We start from the raw sequence: 19171 nt of genomic DNA, 5'->3' as shown, positions 1-19171 counted from the left end.
CTTCCACAAATTCGAGTTTGTGGAAGTTGTTTACGGTTCGAAATATGTCACGTCTTCAAATGTTGCTCTGAATATGGAGCAATAGGAATTTTAAGACTGAGAACGGAAAATATTTTGGAAATCTTTATACGCACCTCATTGATCTATGATCCGAACCCATAAAGAGAATATTGAGCCCTGACGAAGTTCCATTGGAACGAAACGCGTTGGCTGAGCCTTTTAAGATGTCAAAAAGAATAAAGGACTTAATTTTGGTAAGATAGGAAGTTCTCTGAATTTTGCTTCTTGGTGCACCGTCCTTGTCCTCAAATAGTTCGGAATCTGTGTCTTCAGTGGAGCAGATGTGTGGCGAGCTCTGGACGTATCGTGCACAAACCAAGGACTTGTGAACTAATTTTGAAATTGAAGTGCCTAACCATGGTCAGCCACTCTGTGCTTTTTCAATGATTTACATCAGTGGACCAACTGAAGAACAAATACCGAGGAAGAAACACGCATGAAAGACTTCGACTGTAAGAGGAAAATGAAGGTCTATATAGACAAGCATTGACATGCAAAAGATGCCACGTTCACTAGAGGAGATCGGGTGCTTGTTCATCAGCATGGAAAACGAAAGTCTGATGCTATTTTTGATGCTCAACCATTTCATGTTGTGACCAGCAAAGGACAAATGGTGACTGCCCAATGTCCTGAGACGTCCATTGCGCAAGACTCCTCACATTTCCGCCATGTGGTTCATTGCTCATCAGGCACTGATTTCATTGTAGAGTCTGAGTCTGAAAAGACAAGTGAAGAACCCATGATTGCTCTCATTTCTCCATCACCAACACCAGTCATGGACATTTCCTCTGCCAGTCCCCAGTTTCTAAAGACACGGTCGGGACGTGTGATCCAAGCGTCACAGCAGTTTCTGTTACTGGCTGTGACCTTGTAGCACTAAATATACACAAGCGGCTATACTCCACTGCACCAACCAATATTTAATTATGTGGCTCTCTGGTTGCACACATACTTCTGCAGTCCATTAACAAATAGAGGTTTCATACAGGCACATGCATCAAGCACAAATCCGGTCGCAAACGGGCAGATTCTCAGAATCTGCCCCTTTGCGACCGGTATTTTTGCATTTGGGATGCATCATCCCAAATGCAAAAATCGCTATTTAAGGAATCTCAAAATAGCGATTCCTTAAATAGCGATTGCATTTAAGGAATCCCTAATTGAGATTCCTTAAATGCAATGCATTACAGTTTAAAAAATAGCGATTTCGCTATTAGCGTGAGCAAATTACCATGAGGCTGGACCTCATGGTAATTTGCGATAACTTAGAAAAATGCACTTATTTTCATTTTTCTAAGTTTCATGTTGCCCACACACATGCCCTTAGAGCATGTGTGTATGCAACATTTGTGCAGAGTGAACATACATGGGTGCAATAGGGTGTCATTTTGACACCCTTGCACCATCGAAATTGCGGCAGCAATTTGCGAGTACCTACTGGTACTCGCAAATTGCTCCCGCAATCTCCAATTCATTCCTATGGGCCCGGAGGCCCATAGGAATGAATGGGAAGACACTCCTTAATTGCGACTCGCAATTTGCTAGTCGCAATTAAGGAATTTGTGGGAATCGCTATTTCTTTAGCGATTCCTACATGCATAGGGTTTTGCTATTCCTTAATTGCGATTCCTTAATAATCGCTATTAAGGAATCGCAAAACCCTATGATGATGCATGTGCCTGATAATGTACTACAATGCATTTACCACTGAGTAACAACTTTTTAAACTGTATTTTTCATTTAAGCTGTCCATTATTTTATATGCAGATACCCGATAGTGAAAGACCTAAACAATTTTCGGAATATTTTGGGGCTTATTTATGAGAGGCTTGCGCCGCAGGGGCGTCACTTTTTCTGATGCTCCGGCGGCACAAGCTTCTCAATCGTATCTCTGAGGTGATGCAAAGTCACCCTGCGTGGCTTTGCATGGCCTCATAGATATGGAGTAAGGTGAGGCAGCGCAAGTCTCTGTGTTGCCTTACTCTGCGTCAAGGAGGCATTCCTTGGGCATTGCTGTGGATGTTTCAATGCAATACCCATGGGTTTTGACGATGCCCCAGACAAAAATTATGCATTAAAATCTTACGCCTTCCCAGAGCAGACTTAACAAGGAGAAATGTTTTCATTCCTCCTCATTTTTTCCTTTTTCCATGTGTGTGGCATTCTGCAGCACACGTAGAAAGAGGAAAACGCCCCATAAGGTTGTTAGCATCCAGGAAAGTCCCCCATCCTGTACAAAAACAATCTTGCCTATGTTGGCGCTAGGCATCAATTTGTGTGCCAACGCAGGTGGAAAGGACAGTAGGTGCATTACTGCCCCTTCACATTGGAGTAGGGTGCACTACCCTACGCCAAGTCCTCATAAAGGAGGCCTTTAGTTTTTAACCACACCTTTGACCACACTCCCACACTCACTGACCTTTGGTTTTCTAAACACTGTTAAACATTATTTCCCCACAGTAAAAATGATTGCTGTGGGCATTGGGGGTGTTTATGGTTGTCTATATTTGTCAATGATGAGAAGTACCAGTTCTAGAACTTTTTGTCAGGAGGGGGTCCTTACGTCTATGAAAATTTGACAGTGGGGTCTCAGCATCAAAAAGTTTGAAGACCTCTTCTCTAACAAGTACACTACTCTTAGGATCCTGAAGGGCACGGATGGCTCCGGGGGATTGGATTAGTCATACGACAGACATAAAGAGACATTGCTAAGCGTTGGAGATCTGAAGAAGCCCCACAGTGTATATATCATTGAGTGGCATAGATACGTGTTCCATTTTATTAGAGCAGATATACCAAGCGAGGGGATGTCCACAGAATTTGAGGAAAGTAGCGGGACTACTTCCAAATCTCTAATAAATAACGCATTACATCATTTTCAGGCCAACTATAGACTGGTACATTATCAGGGTAATAAGATATGTTACATATTTCATGCATTTGGTTGTTGATCTATTCCTGCTTTGCCTAAAATGTTGGATGCTTGAAAATGAATAAAAAAAAAAAAAGATGACTCTGTTGGGTGTTGTGAGCACGCGTCCTATTTGGTAACCGTCTCTGTCTAGAGCATGAGAGTAAATTCGGTTTGCTTGTCCCTTAAAGCCGAAGGGTGAGATTCTCTAGTTGGGTGCCATATGAAGTTATTACACATTTCTGTATTTGTTCAAACTGATTATTTATATAACTTATTGAAAACAAACACTTTGAGCGACAACTATTTTTTCAGGCTAATTAGGTCATTTTATATAGGGTACTTCTATTTGCAGCAGACCCTCATGCTTTAGGAGATCTCAAACCCCCATGCTAAGTGTTATTTTTAACCTTGTCCTAATGTGGTTACAAATGACCAGCCCTCTGTAAATTTCCTTTAAGTGCATTAGAATGGTTTAAATGGCTTGCTCGTAATTGCAGTAAATTCACATGAATGCTTTAGCAGAATTCGAGTCTACATGTTAAGTGGTATTTGTATCCTGTTAGCTTATGGTGGTTAGAAATGCACAACGCTTTGTAAATTAGCCATTACGGTCTACTATGGTTTGACCAGTGTATAGCATGTACAGACAAGCCATTTGCCTCTCCCTTTGACTCAGCTCCTCTTGAACATGCTCTGTCAGACACATGGACCACCCACGTGCCTATGAGCACCAATACATTTGTATACTTCGCCCTTCTACTCATGGAATGCTGGCTATACCCTTGCCTTGCTTGGGTGTCAGTGCCCCAAAGTGCATATAGTTTCATACCACTATCACAGTTTCCTCTCTGAGTGCACATTGCCATGCAAGCTTCGCAACTGCCAGTTTTATACACATTTGCATTGTAGAATCACTGTATCCTAGTTAGATACACATTATTATGCCGTCACTTTGTCATTCCAGGATCACAATGGTCATGTGGACTCTTTATCACTTGTAAATTACAGATGATGACCTCACTGGTAACTTTTCTCCTCCACCTAAGTTAAAACCCGTACCACCGCCTAAAGACGTCTGTGGAGTATGGATGTTGGCATGGAAGCACCCTATTTACAAATAGTAATAGGTTGAGGAGGGTATTCAAAAAGGGGAAACAAAAAGGAGGAACACTGTAATGTGGAGGTGAACAGCGGATTCCAATCACTACTACATTTCTGGGTCACCTCTATTTAGATTGCATACTAAATAGAGTAGTACTCCCTCTTCTCTCAGAAAAACTTAATATTTCCGGGAGTATTTGCACAGAAAAACGCATTTAGTTGGATGACATACTGTCTGTAAATGTTACTGATAAAATAGTATTTGTCCGTGGAAAATTCCAGCAAGTGAGGACACGAAATCGAAGCCAGTCCATATGCATGGTATAGCTAAGATGTCACATGCATAACACAGATGCTGATGTATTCAGAACATTCTTGCAGCTCTACCTGATGATACCCTCTATTTACATCAAGATTGTGGCAGAATATGTGGTTGTTTCTCTGGTCTTTTGTGTTCCGAATTCCATTTGCATGATGCATCTCCATTACCAGGCACATGTCGACCCTCCATCTGCATGTATTATGGGCATTGAAACAATGGGGGACTCCCAGGGAGTGAGCCCTTCTGCAGGTTAAATGAAATCACGTTCTATATTTGATTTCAGCTTTTTTCAGTTTCTGGATATTAAAGGAATTGCCTTGAAAGGGGTGAGCTACTGCCATAGCAGACTCCTTGATATGCAACCTTATATGTGAAACTTCGAATTAATCTTGGTCTTTGAACAGTTCGGTGAACAATTTTTGCCACTTCATTATCCTCAGATGACGTAATTCTAGCAATCATTTGACAGAGTACCTAGAGCAGACCCATCTTCATAGTGGCTATGAACCACAAGAGAATGCCATCCCAAACAATTGCCTCAGCAACGTAGATATCACATTCAGCCTGACGTTTGTCATTTGTGAGAAGAGGTTGAATGTAACTCATGCATTTGAGGTTTGTGTTGGAGGCATCTGTATAGATTCTCATGTATTTTGATTTCAGTGGCATTATTTCATGTGAATGGGTGAACTCTACATCAGTCATGGCATTTATAGTGGCATCGGTGACCCAAGCTCTTCATTGCTTCCCTCAAAACACAACCTCTTATGGTGAGGACTTTTGCCTTTCTTCATTTTTTTCAGGTTCTGGAGACACACATCTGGATGTTGAGCTACACTACACAGAGAGTTCTTGAGTCTTGTATATTGACTGGGACACGGGCCTTAGCTTGTTGAATTTGCATCTCTGGAGTTGCTGTGACAAGGAATGCCACAGTCTCAGTTCATTCATGTCATGGTGCTTACATGCACTCTAGGAATGTCCAACGTTGCCCATCCATGCCCTTACTGTAATCTGCTTGGCACCAGCCAGTATTGGAAACGTTGTAGCTACTGTTGTGACATGCCTTTGACCTTAAGTGAACAGTGATCTTTATGCCACAAACCCGACAGATTGCACTTTCCTATTTGCCATCACCTCCCTGTTGCGCTGTTCCACTAGTGAGGAAGTTAGAAGTACTAAGAGTTCATGCCAGTATGAGGATGTCCTACAGGTTCTGTCAGAATAAGGAAGATTCATATCCAGCAATAATTTGCAATCTTGACGCTTCCTCATAGTTGGGTGCATCAAATTCACAGTGTTAGATGCATGCCTTCAGTCGTGCGCCAGAAGTGATGATGGTTTGGCCTGGCTTCTGATGAGTTGAATGCGAGAGGTACCTTATGTAGCCAACATTTTTCTTGGGTGCAGAATAGTACGAGGCATTTCTGTAACTTCTCGTAGGTGTCATTGTCACTGCTAGCAAATCGAAAAATGATTGCCCTCATGCCAGATTCCACACAATGCAGTCTGAGACATATCAGTCGCTTTTTAATTTCTATATCCAGAAAACCCTGTGTAGAATTTGAAATCCATGACCCAAAGACTCTACCTTGGTACTAGATTGTTAGAGTCCACTCGACTAAAAGACAAGGGTATGTTGAGGGTGAAGGAATCGGGAACTGCAGTAAAGGGGCTGGCAGTACTGGATTACTGAGATGAATTTACCTCTGGCTTCCTCTCCACATGATCTTCATCCATGGATGTCATCAATGGAGAGTTGGAAGATCGCTGATTGGTTTGAGACTGCGACTGCAGTCGCAAACCAATGATGAGTTACCGACCCCCTAGTTTGGAGTTTTAACTGAGTAACAAAAGAGAAAGTGTGCCCTTGAGACTTCTTCCTTTTTGTGAATCATGTGGCAGTCATGGGGAGAGCATGCGGTAGTCCTGAGAACCACTGCCTGCTCCCCTGATGTCTTCTAAAACAGATTTTGTTTTTTTAGAAACCCTGCACTTGTGCCTTAATAGACACTGACTGCCTTTTAGCAAAAATAAACCCATTTAGGAAAGCAGCAAAGGAGGATTACAGTGCTTTCTAAACCATTGGTCCCTACATTGACAGCCATACTTAAGGGGTCGCAAATTGCAACCTGCTAAATTAATATTCATTAGGAAGGTCTTTTTGTGAATCCCCTTCTAATGCAAAATTTGTGATGCAACTTACTAGTAAATGGGTCGCAATGCGAATTTCATTCCCATTCATAAACCAGTCAGTGTGAGAATTGCATATGTCATGTTTGCGATTGAGTATTATAATCTCTTCCCTCCTTTTTCCCTTTATTTATCCTATTCATCCAACTAACAGGCACACATGTCCACTACTAACAATTTAGCATTTTTCATCTACTTTACAACTCTCCCTAAACTACGACACTTTGACTCATCCTAAACTTCTTTCAAACTCTCCCTCTACCTCCACTCTCTGATTCACCCCAAAGCACTATATAAATACAATTTACCACTTGTATTCTTGGCCTACTTGCAATGATGGCCTCAGTGCCCTTTTCCAAGATTTTCATCCTCTTTACACTTAGCCGCAGGGCCGGCTCTAAGGTGGTGTGACCGGTGCCACCACACCGGGCATTAACTTCACATGGGTGCGCCTGTTTGCTTAAAACCACCTGTTGCCGCGTTCCTGGCCACAAATTTTCAGTCAACCACTGTAATCTGTGGACCACTGTAATCTGATTTTATGCTGACTGACAATCAAAAAAATAGCAAATAAAGAGAACGAGAAAGAGTCGTTATAGAAAATGGAATTTACCACACCATTTCTTGTTTTAGAACATACTGGAATCAAGTGTATGTACCTCCTGTACAATATGTTTTTTTAACAACCGTTTAACCAAAGTACATCCTGTACACTTTTCACTTGTGTTTTGATAAAATACGTATGTGTGTTTTGTTCATAGCATGCGCGTCGTCTATTGCAATAAAACAACAAAACATTTTTATAAGAGTAGTACAAAAACAAATATGGGTTCAAAATTAGCAAAAATATTCCTTAAATACATTTAAGTGTGAACCTGCATGTGAAATCTAATAATATAGCACCCACAATGAGAAAGTCAATAAATTAAAGTTAGATCATGTAGTTTGTAGCACACCAATATCTTAGTATACTCTTAAATGGTACTTTCTCACTGTGCTTTGTTTGATTTTGTTCTTCCAGGAACCCGAATTTTGGTTGTGACGTTTCAACAGAAAAATCACCTTCCTTCTCTTTCCTTATGACCTCCACGCCCAAAGCATCTCGGTATAATTTGTTCGAGTCTTCATTGTTTGGAACGCCAAATTCACCAGAGCAGGTACAATTACCAGCATGCCAGTTTATTAATTAGAATGTTGTTCAAATCGGTCTCTTACGAGATCCAACACACCTGAATTCTTTAATCTCTCTGGATTTTAGGTAAAAAATAATCTGAGACATCATTCAATTGTAATTAAACTTTTTGTTCACTCCAAGCTCCGCTTTTTTCGAACCTATGTAGTATAGGAGTGTGCATATTTATGATTTATTGTACCTAGTTTTGCGAACTTGACAAGCATTACACTTTATGGAGTGTCTGTAAACTTCCAAAAACATTGCCTGTGGGTTAAAAGTCGCAATAAAAATGATTTTTAGTGGAGAATTTACCCCCTAAAAACTTTTTTGCAAAGGGAGCGACCTAACAAAAGTAGATTTTTGCATAACTTATCTCTTGAAAATATACATTGGAGGTATGTCTCCATCATATTTAAAACAACTTGGCAACCCTCATCAACATCATGAATCGTGCTGTTTTGAAGAACTGCTATTTGTATTCCTTGAAGGTTTTGCAGAAGTCACAGTGCCACATGGTCAGCAGAGCATGACGTCAAACATAGAAGCTGATATCATCAAATGCTGTGCTGATATCTTTAAAAAACAGACTTGTAAAGGTTGAAAGGAAACTACATGGCATGGCAGCACGAAATAACCAGGTTGAATCCTCCATCCAGGATTTTGAGTCTGCAAAGGAAGGATCTGAATGGCTTCAAGAATAGCAAGGTTCTTGCACCGATGCACATGGAGCCATCGTTGAATGCCTTGAGGACAATGGGCCTGATTCACAAAGGTAAACTGAGACGAAAGTCTTAACTTTACAATTTTCAGTATTGACAAAGGGCAAATACGAGTGATAAAGTTAGACTTTTGACTCAGTTTAACTCAAGACTTGGTCTCAGTTAGATTTAAGGCCAAAACGTAAGTTAAACTTAGACAAATGTCTAACTTCACAACTCGTAAATGCTCTTTCTGAATACCGAAAGTCGTAAAGTTATACTTTTGTCTCAGTTTACTTTGTGAATTGGGCCCTATATGAATGCTGAAAATATCACGCTGCAAATTGCTCCTGGCTGAATGATACTTGAGCAGACGATTCAGGAATTTCTCAAGACAGAAATTCTAGAGTTAGACCCCATCCGGAATGATTGACTTTAAAACTTGCAGGCTTCCAGGCTCAGAAGTTCATTACTGTTTATAGGGGCAGTGATTGTGGAGTTGAGCAGCCTGGTGGAATGAGAGTTAAGACTGTGAGAGGCCAAATAGGAGAGCAACGCAGATCACTCAGGGGACAGAATCCTGATTTACGTTGATTATATTCTGGGCAAACAAAGAAGCTAGAGTTATCCACAGCAGGTCAAAGAAGAATCGATCCAGCTGCAAATTGGAGTATCCTTGTGGCATCTGGCAAAACTGAAAGTCTGTCACAAACTATTTTGCCATATCACGACCGTAACCACATAAGCCTTCCTTGAAACAAGATATAATGAGCAAGCCGGCTTCACTGGGTGTTTCGTTAGACATGCTACGATATTGAAGTTCAGAGATTCATCTCTCTTCCCCAGGTCAGGAATGATGCACTAGTTTCCTCCATGTTTTGGGCCAACTAAGCGTTTTGCTACTCTTGTTGGAACTCTTATGAGAAATAAGCTTTATAATGTATGCATTTATAGAGCACATACAGAATGTTGGTGGTTTTCCTGTTGTCCTCCCACATATTCCTTATTGGAGCCACTCAATAGAGAAATTGTCTCCCCCTGCTTTCGGCCTGTTTATCCTCGGTTAAGCAGTAGCATTTTTTCTATATACCAATATTCTCTTGCTGGTTCATAAATCTGTAGCCTGTGTTCTTTTAGATAATTTGGCGCAGAAAGAGTGATTTGAACTGAATTCCCACAGTTACCAAAGAGACTGTTTAATGCCACTTTGCCTGGGTCTCACACTATAGAGCTGGGATGTCTTTTAGGCATGTTATGGCTCCAACATACAGAGTCTTTCAGTAATCTATCTTGGAACCCAGAACCCACTTTTAATTATAGGTTTGTAGACCTCTTTAAGAAGGGTTTAACATCTTCTGAAGAAATGGAGGTTGCAACTGGAAGATTAAATAACTGCATGCACCTGATTATCAAAAGATAATTTGTTGTCAAGGATTACTCCTAAAGATTTAGGGCCTTATTCCAAGTTTCGGGCTGCGACTGCTGCACCAACAGAAAGACCGCCAAGCCTGTTGTGCGCCCGCCTGCCAGATTATGAGTGTAATCCATTTACTCTGGTGGTCTCATAGGGGAGCCTCAACAGTAGACTGCCGTTGTGACCGCACCTGCAGCACGTTCCTGCACAGTGTGGCATGCACCATGTTGTGCATGCCACACCATGCAGGAATGGGGGTGCAATTCCTGGGGGGCCACAACTTGTGCCGCCCCGCATGCACCCGGAGGCCCAGATCAAGTCAGGGCCCTGTTAGGGCCCTCCTTTCCTGCATGTCCACCACCCTTTTCATGGCAGACTCACAGCCATGAAAAAGGAGGAGGATATGTAGGTCGTAATATGCTTGGTGGTGCCAGCATCAGCACCGCCAGCATATTGAGGCCAGTTATAGACTGCCGGTGCAGTGGGATCCTTGATCCCGGTGGAGGCGGCGGTCGCGTGTCAGTCTGACCACCACACTCCAAATACGCCGGGTGGACCCGCAAAGGTGGCGATGTTTATACAGCCACTGTGAGTACAGTGGCCTTGAGAACCACCATACTCGTAATAAGGCCCTTAACCTTTTTCTTGGGAAAGAGCAGATAGTACCCCAACTTGAAATTAGAGAAAGTCTCCTGACCACTTTTCTTCCTTGTATCAGGCTTATTTTTCTTTTTTTTCGGATTCAAATAGTTGTAGGCTATTCATTCCTGAACAAGACTGAACACCATAACTCATTTTCTGGGATTTCCTTTCCTATTGCATGGATTAAATACACCCTCAGTAACATCAGTGTAGTAGGTCATGTATAGGCGTTTCATAGATATTTAACAATAGCAATGACAAACATGACCCTGTAATTCTCCCAAATGAGCCTTCATAGGAAAAGATGATATTGGTAATCCTACTGTCCATAAAATACTGAAACAGGAGTGGTACTGGAATTTCATTGTCAAAATATCATATGATGTAAATATCATGTATTAAATTTCTTGTACAACAATATTGCCTAGTTGAAGTTAAAAATTGAAAATCTACTACCAGTGGTACAATGTTTTTGGAAACAATGTCAGACGATATTTCTGACAACGATATTCTGACACGTAACTACTGAAGTTATTTCACTGCAGTGTGCAATATGGCGATATCCAAACACCTCCTTCATTCTTTTAATCGGAATACTGCAGTCGTGAATGTCGAAAGGCTATAGAAAGGCCCAAAATCATCAGGGAACTAAATCACCTTTGTCCTTCATGTCAGAGATGGCTGTCTGCACATCCAGCAGAGCTGGCTCAGTGCCCCATTCAAAATAAGGTTGCAGTTGTCAATTAACAGCTTTCTCAATGATCTTCAGTATTTGTGTTTGTTATACAGCAACTAGGAGTCTGAACTAGCCAGTTTTTTATAAAAGGGTTTACAATTTTTTTGGGGGGTTCTGAGGGTATTTAACATTTATGAAGAGATAAGTTAGCCACATATGCTCAAGTTGAAGCCAAAAATGTAATGTCCTCTTTTTCCATCTTAGAGGAATGTGAACCTTCCAAATAAATCAGATTGAGACTAATCACAATCTTAAGGATAACAGCTTGAGTAACTTGGGGAAAAGACAATATAGAACCTGTTGGAAATTGGGTTACTGGTTAGGGGACCGGGGTTTAGTGACACCGTACTTATGCAGCAGCCAAAATCTCCGTCAGGGTGAATCACAAGCAAACACCAAATTAACCTCCTTTTTTTATGCAAGCCCTCACATTGTCTGATAACCTATACATTTTGTTCTTAACAGGCACACTGTCTGCAATATTTATGATGTGGATACACAAATGTGAGGGAACAGAGAAGAAAACTGCTCCAGTAACTGGCAACAGTCAGTCAGTCAAATTTACTTTATTCGGTTAATTAAAACCAAAAAAGCATACTACAAAAAACACAGTGAAAATGTTTTAAAATTATTGCAAAATCACCTTCATCACAAAATACAAATAACAAGATCTAAATCAACAATATGCATATAAATATTTCATGAGTTTAAAAAGTGCTAATTATTAACAGTTCTTCCATTTCTCCTTAATCTGACAGCAGCAGTCAGAAAGCTAGCTATGTAAAACCTTTGCCTTTAAAAATGGGTAAAATGAACCGGTTTTGTCGTACTTTAATATTCGGGACCGCGTAGGGGACAGGGCCCTACCCCTGTCTATCTTGGTATTAGCGAACCGCAAATGGTAAATGCGGCATGTACGAGTGCTTTATATACCGTTCTAGCTATGAATGCACTGTGTACACGTTATTCTGCTCCACTACGCGGGTTCCATTTTGGAAGCAGTGGCCATCTTGTCATTGCCCTCACATAGGCTATAATGGAGTAAATACGGGCCTCACAGTACATGGGCTTTCCCTCTGACTTCTCTGTGACCTGGGCAGCTGGCTCTGCTGCCCTGGGTCAAACCGGTCTCACGAGCTCCCCTTCCTCCGTCCACCTGTGATTAGCATCAGGGCTTGACCCGTCATAAAACCCTTTCATTCTACACAATCCCCCGGCTAATCTCTTCCACACCTGCTTGTTCCTGCTTTATGACTTGTTTCCCAAAACAGGAGATGCTCATGTTTATTGGGGGGGGGTCTCTTTACATCAAACGTGGGATCTGAACCTTACTGTGTAAATCATTGTGGGCTGGCCGAACTGGAATGTGGGATGGTCATCATGACTCTGCTTTTTCGTTTGTAATGTATACCTTTATATGGCCATATCGTAAACCAAGGAATGTGTGCCTGGAGTATGATATTTTGTACTTAAGGAGAAGTCCGTTCCTATGATTTTCAGCAGTCTCCTGAGAACATACACGCTGTTGTACTTCTAGGATACCTGTCATTGGTCTGCAGCCAATAAACGATTCTTTGACTTCACCCAGAAGACTCTGTGTTTCTGTAGGTCCGGAACAGGGTGGAACCCAGAAGTCATAGGGTGTGTGCCCCTGCACCGCTGGGACTAAAATACCCAGTACTTCAGTTTGGCGCCCAACTCGGGACGATTTCAGCGGTACCAGTCCAAGCCAGAGGTTCGTGAGGAGCTTCGTGTGGAAATTCCGGAGGAAGGCCGCCACTTCATCGACCCCTGCATGTCGACGTGGTCCGAAAGTCTTTTCTGCGAGGTTCTCCGTGTCCCGACGGCTACGAAGGACTGCTGCCCTGATTAATCGACCTGTTTTGGACCCTTGACGAGTTTTGAGAGAGCGAAACAATCGAGAGAGTCTTCTGGTGACGCCATCGATCAGCAATATTCAGTTAAGTATAAGTGGAGTGTCTCCCATTTGTTTTGGTATCCTTCGGGATCATTTGAATTGGTACTTTGGAGTTTGCAAACGCCAAAACCAGAGGACTCGTGTATTCACGAGGCTATCGTAATCGATAATCCTTTGATGTTTGGATCTAGACTAGTGAGCGAAGATGCCTGGTTCTGGACTATTTGGTAGATTATTCTGTTTGGGTTGTGGAAAAGATTTCCAGCTAGAGGAATCATGTCCGGTTCCTCCGGTTGGAACTCCAACTTATGAGCTCTATGTAAAACATGGTGTAGGCCCCATTGCATATAACGAAGTGTGGATCCACTACACCAGGAAAGATGGTGTTTTAAAATGGCCCCAAAATGGTAGTTTTGATACCGATATTTTAGATAATCTGGAAATTAAATTGTTTAAGAAGAAAGCCCGGCCGGCGATGTTTGACTCTTTCCGCTTATGGCGAAAGGAAGCCAAACAGAAGGAAATTAAGTTAGCGAAAAAGAATAAAAGAGAGAGAGGTATGTCAGTAATGCAAGCAGCTGTACAATTTAAAGACAATGAAGAGGAGCAAATGAATGAGCAATTGCACAGGCAGCGTAAGTTAGGGATTGACAAATGTTACCCAGCGTTGCCACATTCTAAGCAGGATGAGTCAGAAGAAAAGGAGAAAGATCCCTTGATGTCACATTTGTTGAGTTCGCCACCCCCGTATGCTCAAACTGCCACGGCGCCTCCCCAGCTTGTAAATATGCCGCCTCCAGTGCATATACTGCAAGCCTTGCCGCAACCGCCAGTTGCTTCGCAGCCAGTTCCTATTCCTGTAGCGCAGCCCTCTCAAGCGCCGCCAGTTGTGCTTCCAACTGCCCCCGCACTTCCTGCGACTTTGCCTAATCCAGTAACTGCCTCCCCTAACACTCTTCCTTCCACCACTCCAGTACCTGTCTCTACATCCTCTTTTCTTCCCTCTGTTTTTCCCCCTGTTCTCGCCTCAGCTTCTCCTTCAGCGCGACAGCGCTTAGCTAATGTGGTTACTACATTAATGTCTCCTCTCTTTGGGCCATCTGGTGCAACTCCTGGTGTACAGCGTAAGCAGTTGCGCAGCCAATTGCCTAACCCCGATGAGAAAAAGGTAATAGATCACATGGCGCGTAGATGGATCGTTTTTTCTTCACTTTATGATGTGGAATCAGTTGTCAACACTTTCCATCAATGGGATGCCCCTAAACAGAGATATGTGTTCGAGAAAATGTGCGAAATTCTCTGTGAAGAATTGGAGGATAGTGGTAAAAATCCGAACCCGCAGGAGTTGTGTAGAGTGAGGTTCGATTTTGGAACTGGTATAATTGTGGACCGCGAAGTAGATAAAGCAGTTGCGGTTGTATTGTCACTTAGGAATGACGATTGCCAACAGTCATTGTTTGAACAAGAGGTCCTTGTGGGGAAAAAGGCAAAAGCGCGACAATACCCCATGAGAGAAGTTCCCCCAGTATGGAAGGAAGCGGTTGCAGCTGTCGGTGGTAACCCCGCTGTGGCAGCGCATTTCCAGCGTGTTTGGGTGCATGTTCCATGGAAGCGCTCTGAAGTGTTAGCGCTTAAGCAGTCCTTACCTGATCCCCGTAAGAACCCAGCAGGTTATTATAAAGAGTTGTCACAGACAGCAGGGTCATGCATTATGAATTTGGCCGATATAGACATGTTGTTTGGCAATGTTGTTCCACAGCCTCTATGGGGATCAATTCGTAATGTAGATCACAATGCAGAACTAGGGGATACATGGGCCAACATTGTTGCTGCTGATGCTAGACAAACTGGTGGTGCGAAACCAGAACCTTTAGTAGCTGAACTGCCTGGTAGAATCATCACGTATATGAAGACAATAATGCCTGCGATGCGCGTAAATTGGGACAAGTTATCTGCATGCAAGCAGAAGAAAGATGAGACAGTGTCAGACTTCTTTACTAGGTTTGAAGAAACGTTTATTGACCACAGTGGGCAGGATATGAGTACTGAGGGTGGCCAACGGTTATTTGTGGATAAGTTTGTGCAGAATCTACTTCCTGACCTGTGTAAAAAGTTGAAAGATTCAGAGAGTTCCTGGGCTGTTTCTTCTTCAGCGCAAATACTGGCTACTGCACAGTATTATGAAAATAGAGATAAGGACGAGAAAGATAGAACAGAAAAGAAAACGAAGGAATTAAAGACAAAGGTCCTTTTACAGCAGGCCTATCCGCCACGTGGAGGTCAGAATAATTATAGACAACCACAAGGTGTCTATCACCAACCCCAACAGTTTCAAAACAACCAGCAAATGAATGGGTATTATCAACCACGTGTCCCTGTAGGTCCCAACCAATGTTCATACTGCAAAGAGGAAGGTCATTTTAAATATAGTTGCCCTAAATTAATGCAGCGGAACGGTAATATGTATGGCGCAAGAGGTAGGGGTGGTCAGCAAGCTCCTAGAGGCAGAGGGCGTGGAAATGCTCCCCAGAACGCGCGTCCTCTGCCGCCTCAAAGTGCCATCAATAGCTTTGATCAGCAAGCTAACGCGATTAGTAATACGGCCCAGTATTATAATAATGATTATTATGCAGAGGACGGTGATGCAGAAAGTAATGATTACTAGGACAGCCATAGACAGAGAGAGGGAGTTGTTTCAGTGCCAGTGGATCAGAGTGGACCGTATGTTGAGGTGACTACAGCAAATGTAACGGAGCCTTTTCTGCTAGACACTGGTGCTGCAAAGAGTTCAATCATGCATTCAAAACTCCCTGGCGCACCTTTGTCTGGCGATATGAATGTTTCAGTAGGTTTTTCTGGCGCCCCAGTTAGGAACCCGATTTCCTGTCCCATGTCACTTTCTGTTGGACCTTGCAAGCTGAAAACACCCCTGATCCTGACAACAGGTTGTGGTGAGAATTTGCTGGGATTAGATTTGTTGAAAAGATTACACGCTACACTGTATTGTTCTCCTTCAGGAGTACAACTTACATTAGGCAAGAAAGTGATTTCCCCAATGTATTTGTCTAAAAACACGATGCCGCCTGAATTGTCATCCCTTCCGGATGCCCTTTGGGCTATTGGTCCCAATGACGTGGGCCTCTTAGAGATACCGCCATATGTGGTGACTTTAAAGGCTAATGTCAGACTGCCACGTATTCCCCAGTACAAGATCTCTAATGAAGGGCAGAAAGCATTGTTAGACATTGTCAGCGACTTGATTCATAAGGGTGTGATTGAAGAGACAAGAGGCAACGTTTGCAATAGTCCGATCTTACCTGTCTTAAAACGAACGGATCCTTCACAGCCACCTGTTTACAGGTTTGTGATTGATCTTAGAGAGGTTAATAAGATTGTTGTGCCACAGTTTCCGGTTGTCCCCGATATAACTGCCTTGTTAACGATGATTCCAGCCTCTGCTGCATGGTTTTCGGTGATCGATTTAAAGAATGCTTTCTTTAGTATCCCAATTGCAGAAGAGAGCAGAGATATTTTTGGCTTTAGTCTGGGAGGCCGAAGCTTCCGCTTCAAACGCGCTCCCCAGGGCTACTGTGAGAGTCCATCCATATACAGTCAGGCTTTGAAAGCGCAGCTTGATGCACTTGTTTTACCTAGTGGCGCTATCCTGATTCAGTACGTGGACGATTTACTGATCGCCGCGGATACTGAGAAGATCTGTAAAGAAGCCACATTGTCACTGTTGCGCCATTTATCCGCTTTCCATCACAAAGTGTCTCTCTCTAAGCTGCAATATTGTCGACAAGAAGTGACCTACTTAGGTCATCTCTTATCGAAGGAGGGAAGGAAACTGACCCCAGAAAGAATTCAAGCCATTGCACAGTTGAGTGTGCCAAAAACACAGAGAGAAGTGCGTGCTTTCTTGGGCATCACTTCATACTGTAGGCATTGGATCCCTAGTTTTTCTTTATTGGCAAAACCTTTGTTAGCCTTAACATGCAAAGACACACCGAATCCTATCCCATGGTCTGAAGAGTGCCAGAAAAGTTTTGTGGAATTGCGCAATGCATTGTGTTCAGCACCTGTGTTGGGCACTCCTGACTATAGTAAGCCTTTTACATTGTATGTTCACGAGAAAGATGGATGTGCGTTGTCAGTGTTAACACAGCCTTTTGGCGACAGACCGCGCCCATGCGCATATTTTTCATCTACCTTGGACCCTGTAGCGAGGGCATTGCCAAGCTGTCTGAGAGCGACAGCTGCTGCAGCGATGTCTATCCGACAATCTGCTGGTTTGGTAATGGACAACACATTGATTGTTATGGTTCCACACGCCGTGGACACATTATTAAATAGAACTAAGACACAACACTTGACTAGTGCACGATTATCGGGCTACGAACTTACACTGTTAGCTAATCACATACACATAAAGAGATGCAATACGCTGAATCCAGCCACATTGTTGCCAATTCCAGCAGACTCAGATGAGATTGAGCAACATGACTGTCTGTTCAGGACAGAAGAAGAGACGAAAGGGAGAGTAGATTTAAAAGATACTCCCCTGACTGAGTGTGATGGCACTTTATGGGTAGATGGGTCCTGTTTCAAGCTCCCTAATGGTGACACGACTGCTGCCTATGCTATCACGACTTTGCACACGGTCGTGGAAACTGCACGAGTGCCACATAATTCGGCCCAAGCAGCAGAATTAATCGCCCTCACGAGAGCATGTGTGTTGTCTGAAGGAATGAGAGTGAACATATACACAGATAGCCAGTACGCCTTTGGCGTGGCTCATAATTTTGGGCGTTTGTGGAAAGAGCGTGGGTTCCTGACGTCACATGGAGCTAAAATTCAGAATGGCAAGTTGGTAAATGATCTCCTTGAGTCACTGACCCTACCGTTGCAAGTTGCGATTATGAAATGCAGTGCGCACAGGAAAGTCACAGATGATGTTGGACGTGGGAATGCGTTTGCTGATGAGACCGCGAGAGAAACAGCACAGAATGTGAAGACTAGAATGTATGTTGCAGGTCCTGCAAGATGGGTTAATGATGTGGGAATGTGTGAGAATACAATAGAGAGTGTGAAGTCGCTTCAAGCTGAAGCCACAGAAGAAGAGTTAAGCAAGTGGAGAGAAAGTATGGGTAAGTTGGATGAGGATGGTTGTTGGATTGATCTGACAGAACATAGGCGATGGTTGTTGCCTGATGCATATGTGCTTCCAGTGGTTACTATGGCACATGGAATGGCACATATCAGTACGAAAGGTATATGCAAGTTGTTGGCTCCAGTATGGCAGAATGCTGGGATTCCCAAGTGTGCAGAGAATGTGGTCAAGAATTGCATAGTATGCTTGAAGTACAACCCTGGTAGGGGAACCCCAACTCCGGCTGGTCACTTTGCACCCCCATCATGTCCATTTGAAGTTTTGCAGCTGGACTTTATTCACATGGAAAGATGCAACAACCTGAAATATGTACTGGTGGTTGTTTGTGCTTTCTCAAAATGGATTGAGGCTTATCCTCTGAAAGATAACACTGCCCTATCCACAGCCAAAGCCCTTGTGAAAGAGTTTTTCCCTAGGTTTGGGATGCCAAGAATGGTGTGGTGTGATAATGGAAGTGAGTTTGTGGGTAAAGTGATGAAGAATGTATGTGAAGGGCTAGGGATAAAGCAGAAGTTCCACGCTGCAAATCACCCCCAATCAGCTGGATTAGTAGAACGCTACAATGGAGCCTTAAAGCTCAAGCTGGCTAAAATCCAGGCGAGCACCGGTCTTAAATGGCCTGACGCTCTACCTCTAGCACTCCTGTCCACCAGAATGACCATACACTCACGAGTGGGACTTAGTCCTTATGAGGTCGTTTTTGGCCGTCCCGCCAACGTATGGGGTGTACCGAGACCTACGAAGTTCAGTGAGATTGAGCATCCAGTACTGCTCGATTACCTGTATGATTTGACGGTTAAACTGCGTGTTTTGCACCAACAGGTACATG

At 43.0% G+C, this 19171-nt stretch overlaps 1 protein-coding gene across 1 annotated transcript in view; it reads left to right on the top strand.

Moving 5' to 3' along the window:
- The window catches only part of C9H14orf39 (chromosome 9 C14orf39 homolog), a 1162755-nt gene that overhangs the window by 1051433 nt on the left and 92151 nt on the right, over nt 1–19171 (top strand). The window contains exon 16 of the mRNA XM_085626171.1: nt 7612–7747. Within this exon, the coding sequence (XP_085482297.1) occupies nt 7612–7747 (136 nt within the window). The remainder of the gene's footprint in view (nt 1–7611; nt 7748–19171) is intronic.

Source organism: Triturus cristatus, chromosome 9 (assembly GCF_964204655.1).
Source record: "Triturus cristatus chromosome 9, aTriCri1.1, whole genome shotgun sequence".
Taxonomy (NCBI): domain Eukaryota; kingdom Metazoa; phylum Chordata; class Amphibia; order Caudata; family Salamandridae; genus Triturus; species Triturus cristatus.
This window is presented reverse-complemented; position numbering and strand designations above follow the sequence as displayed.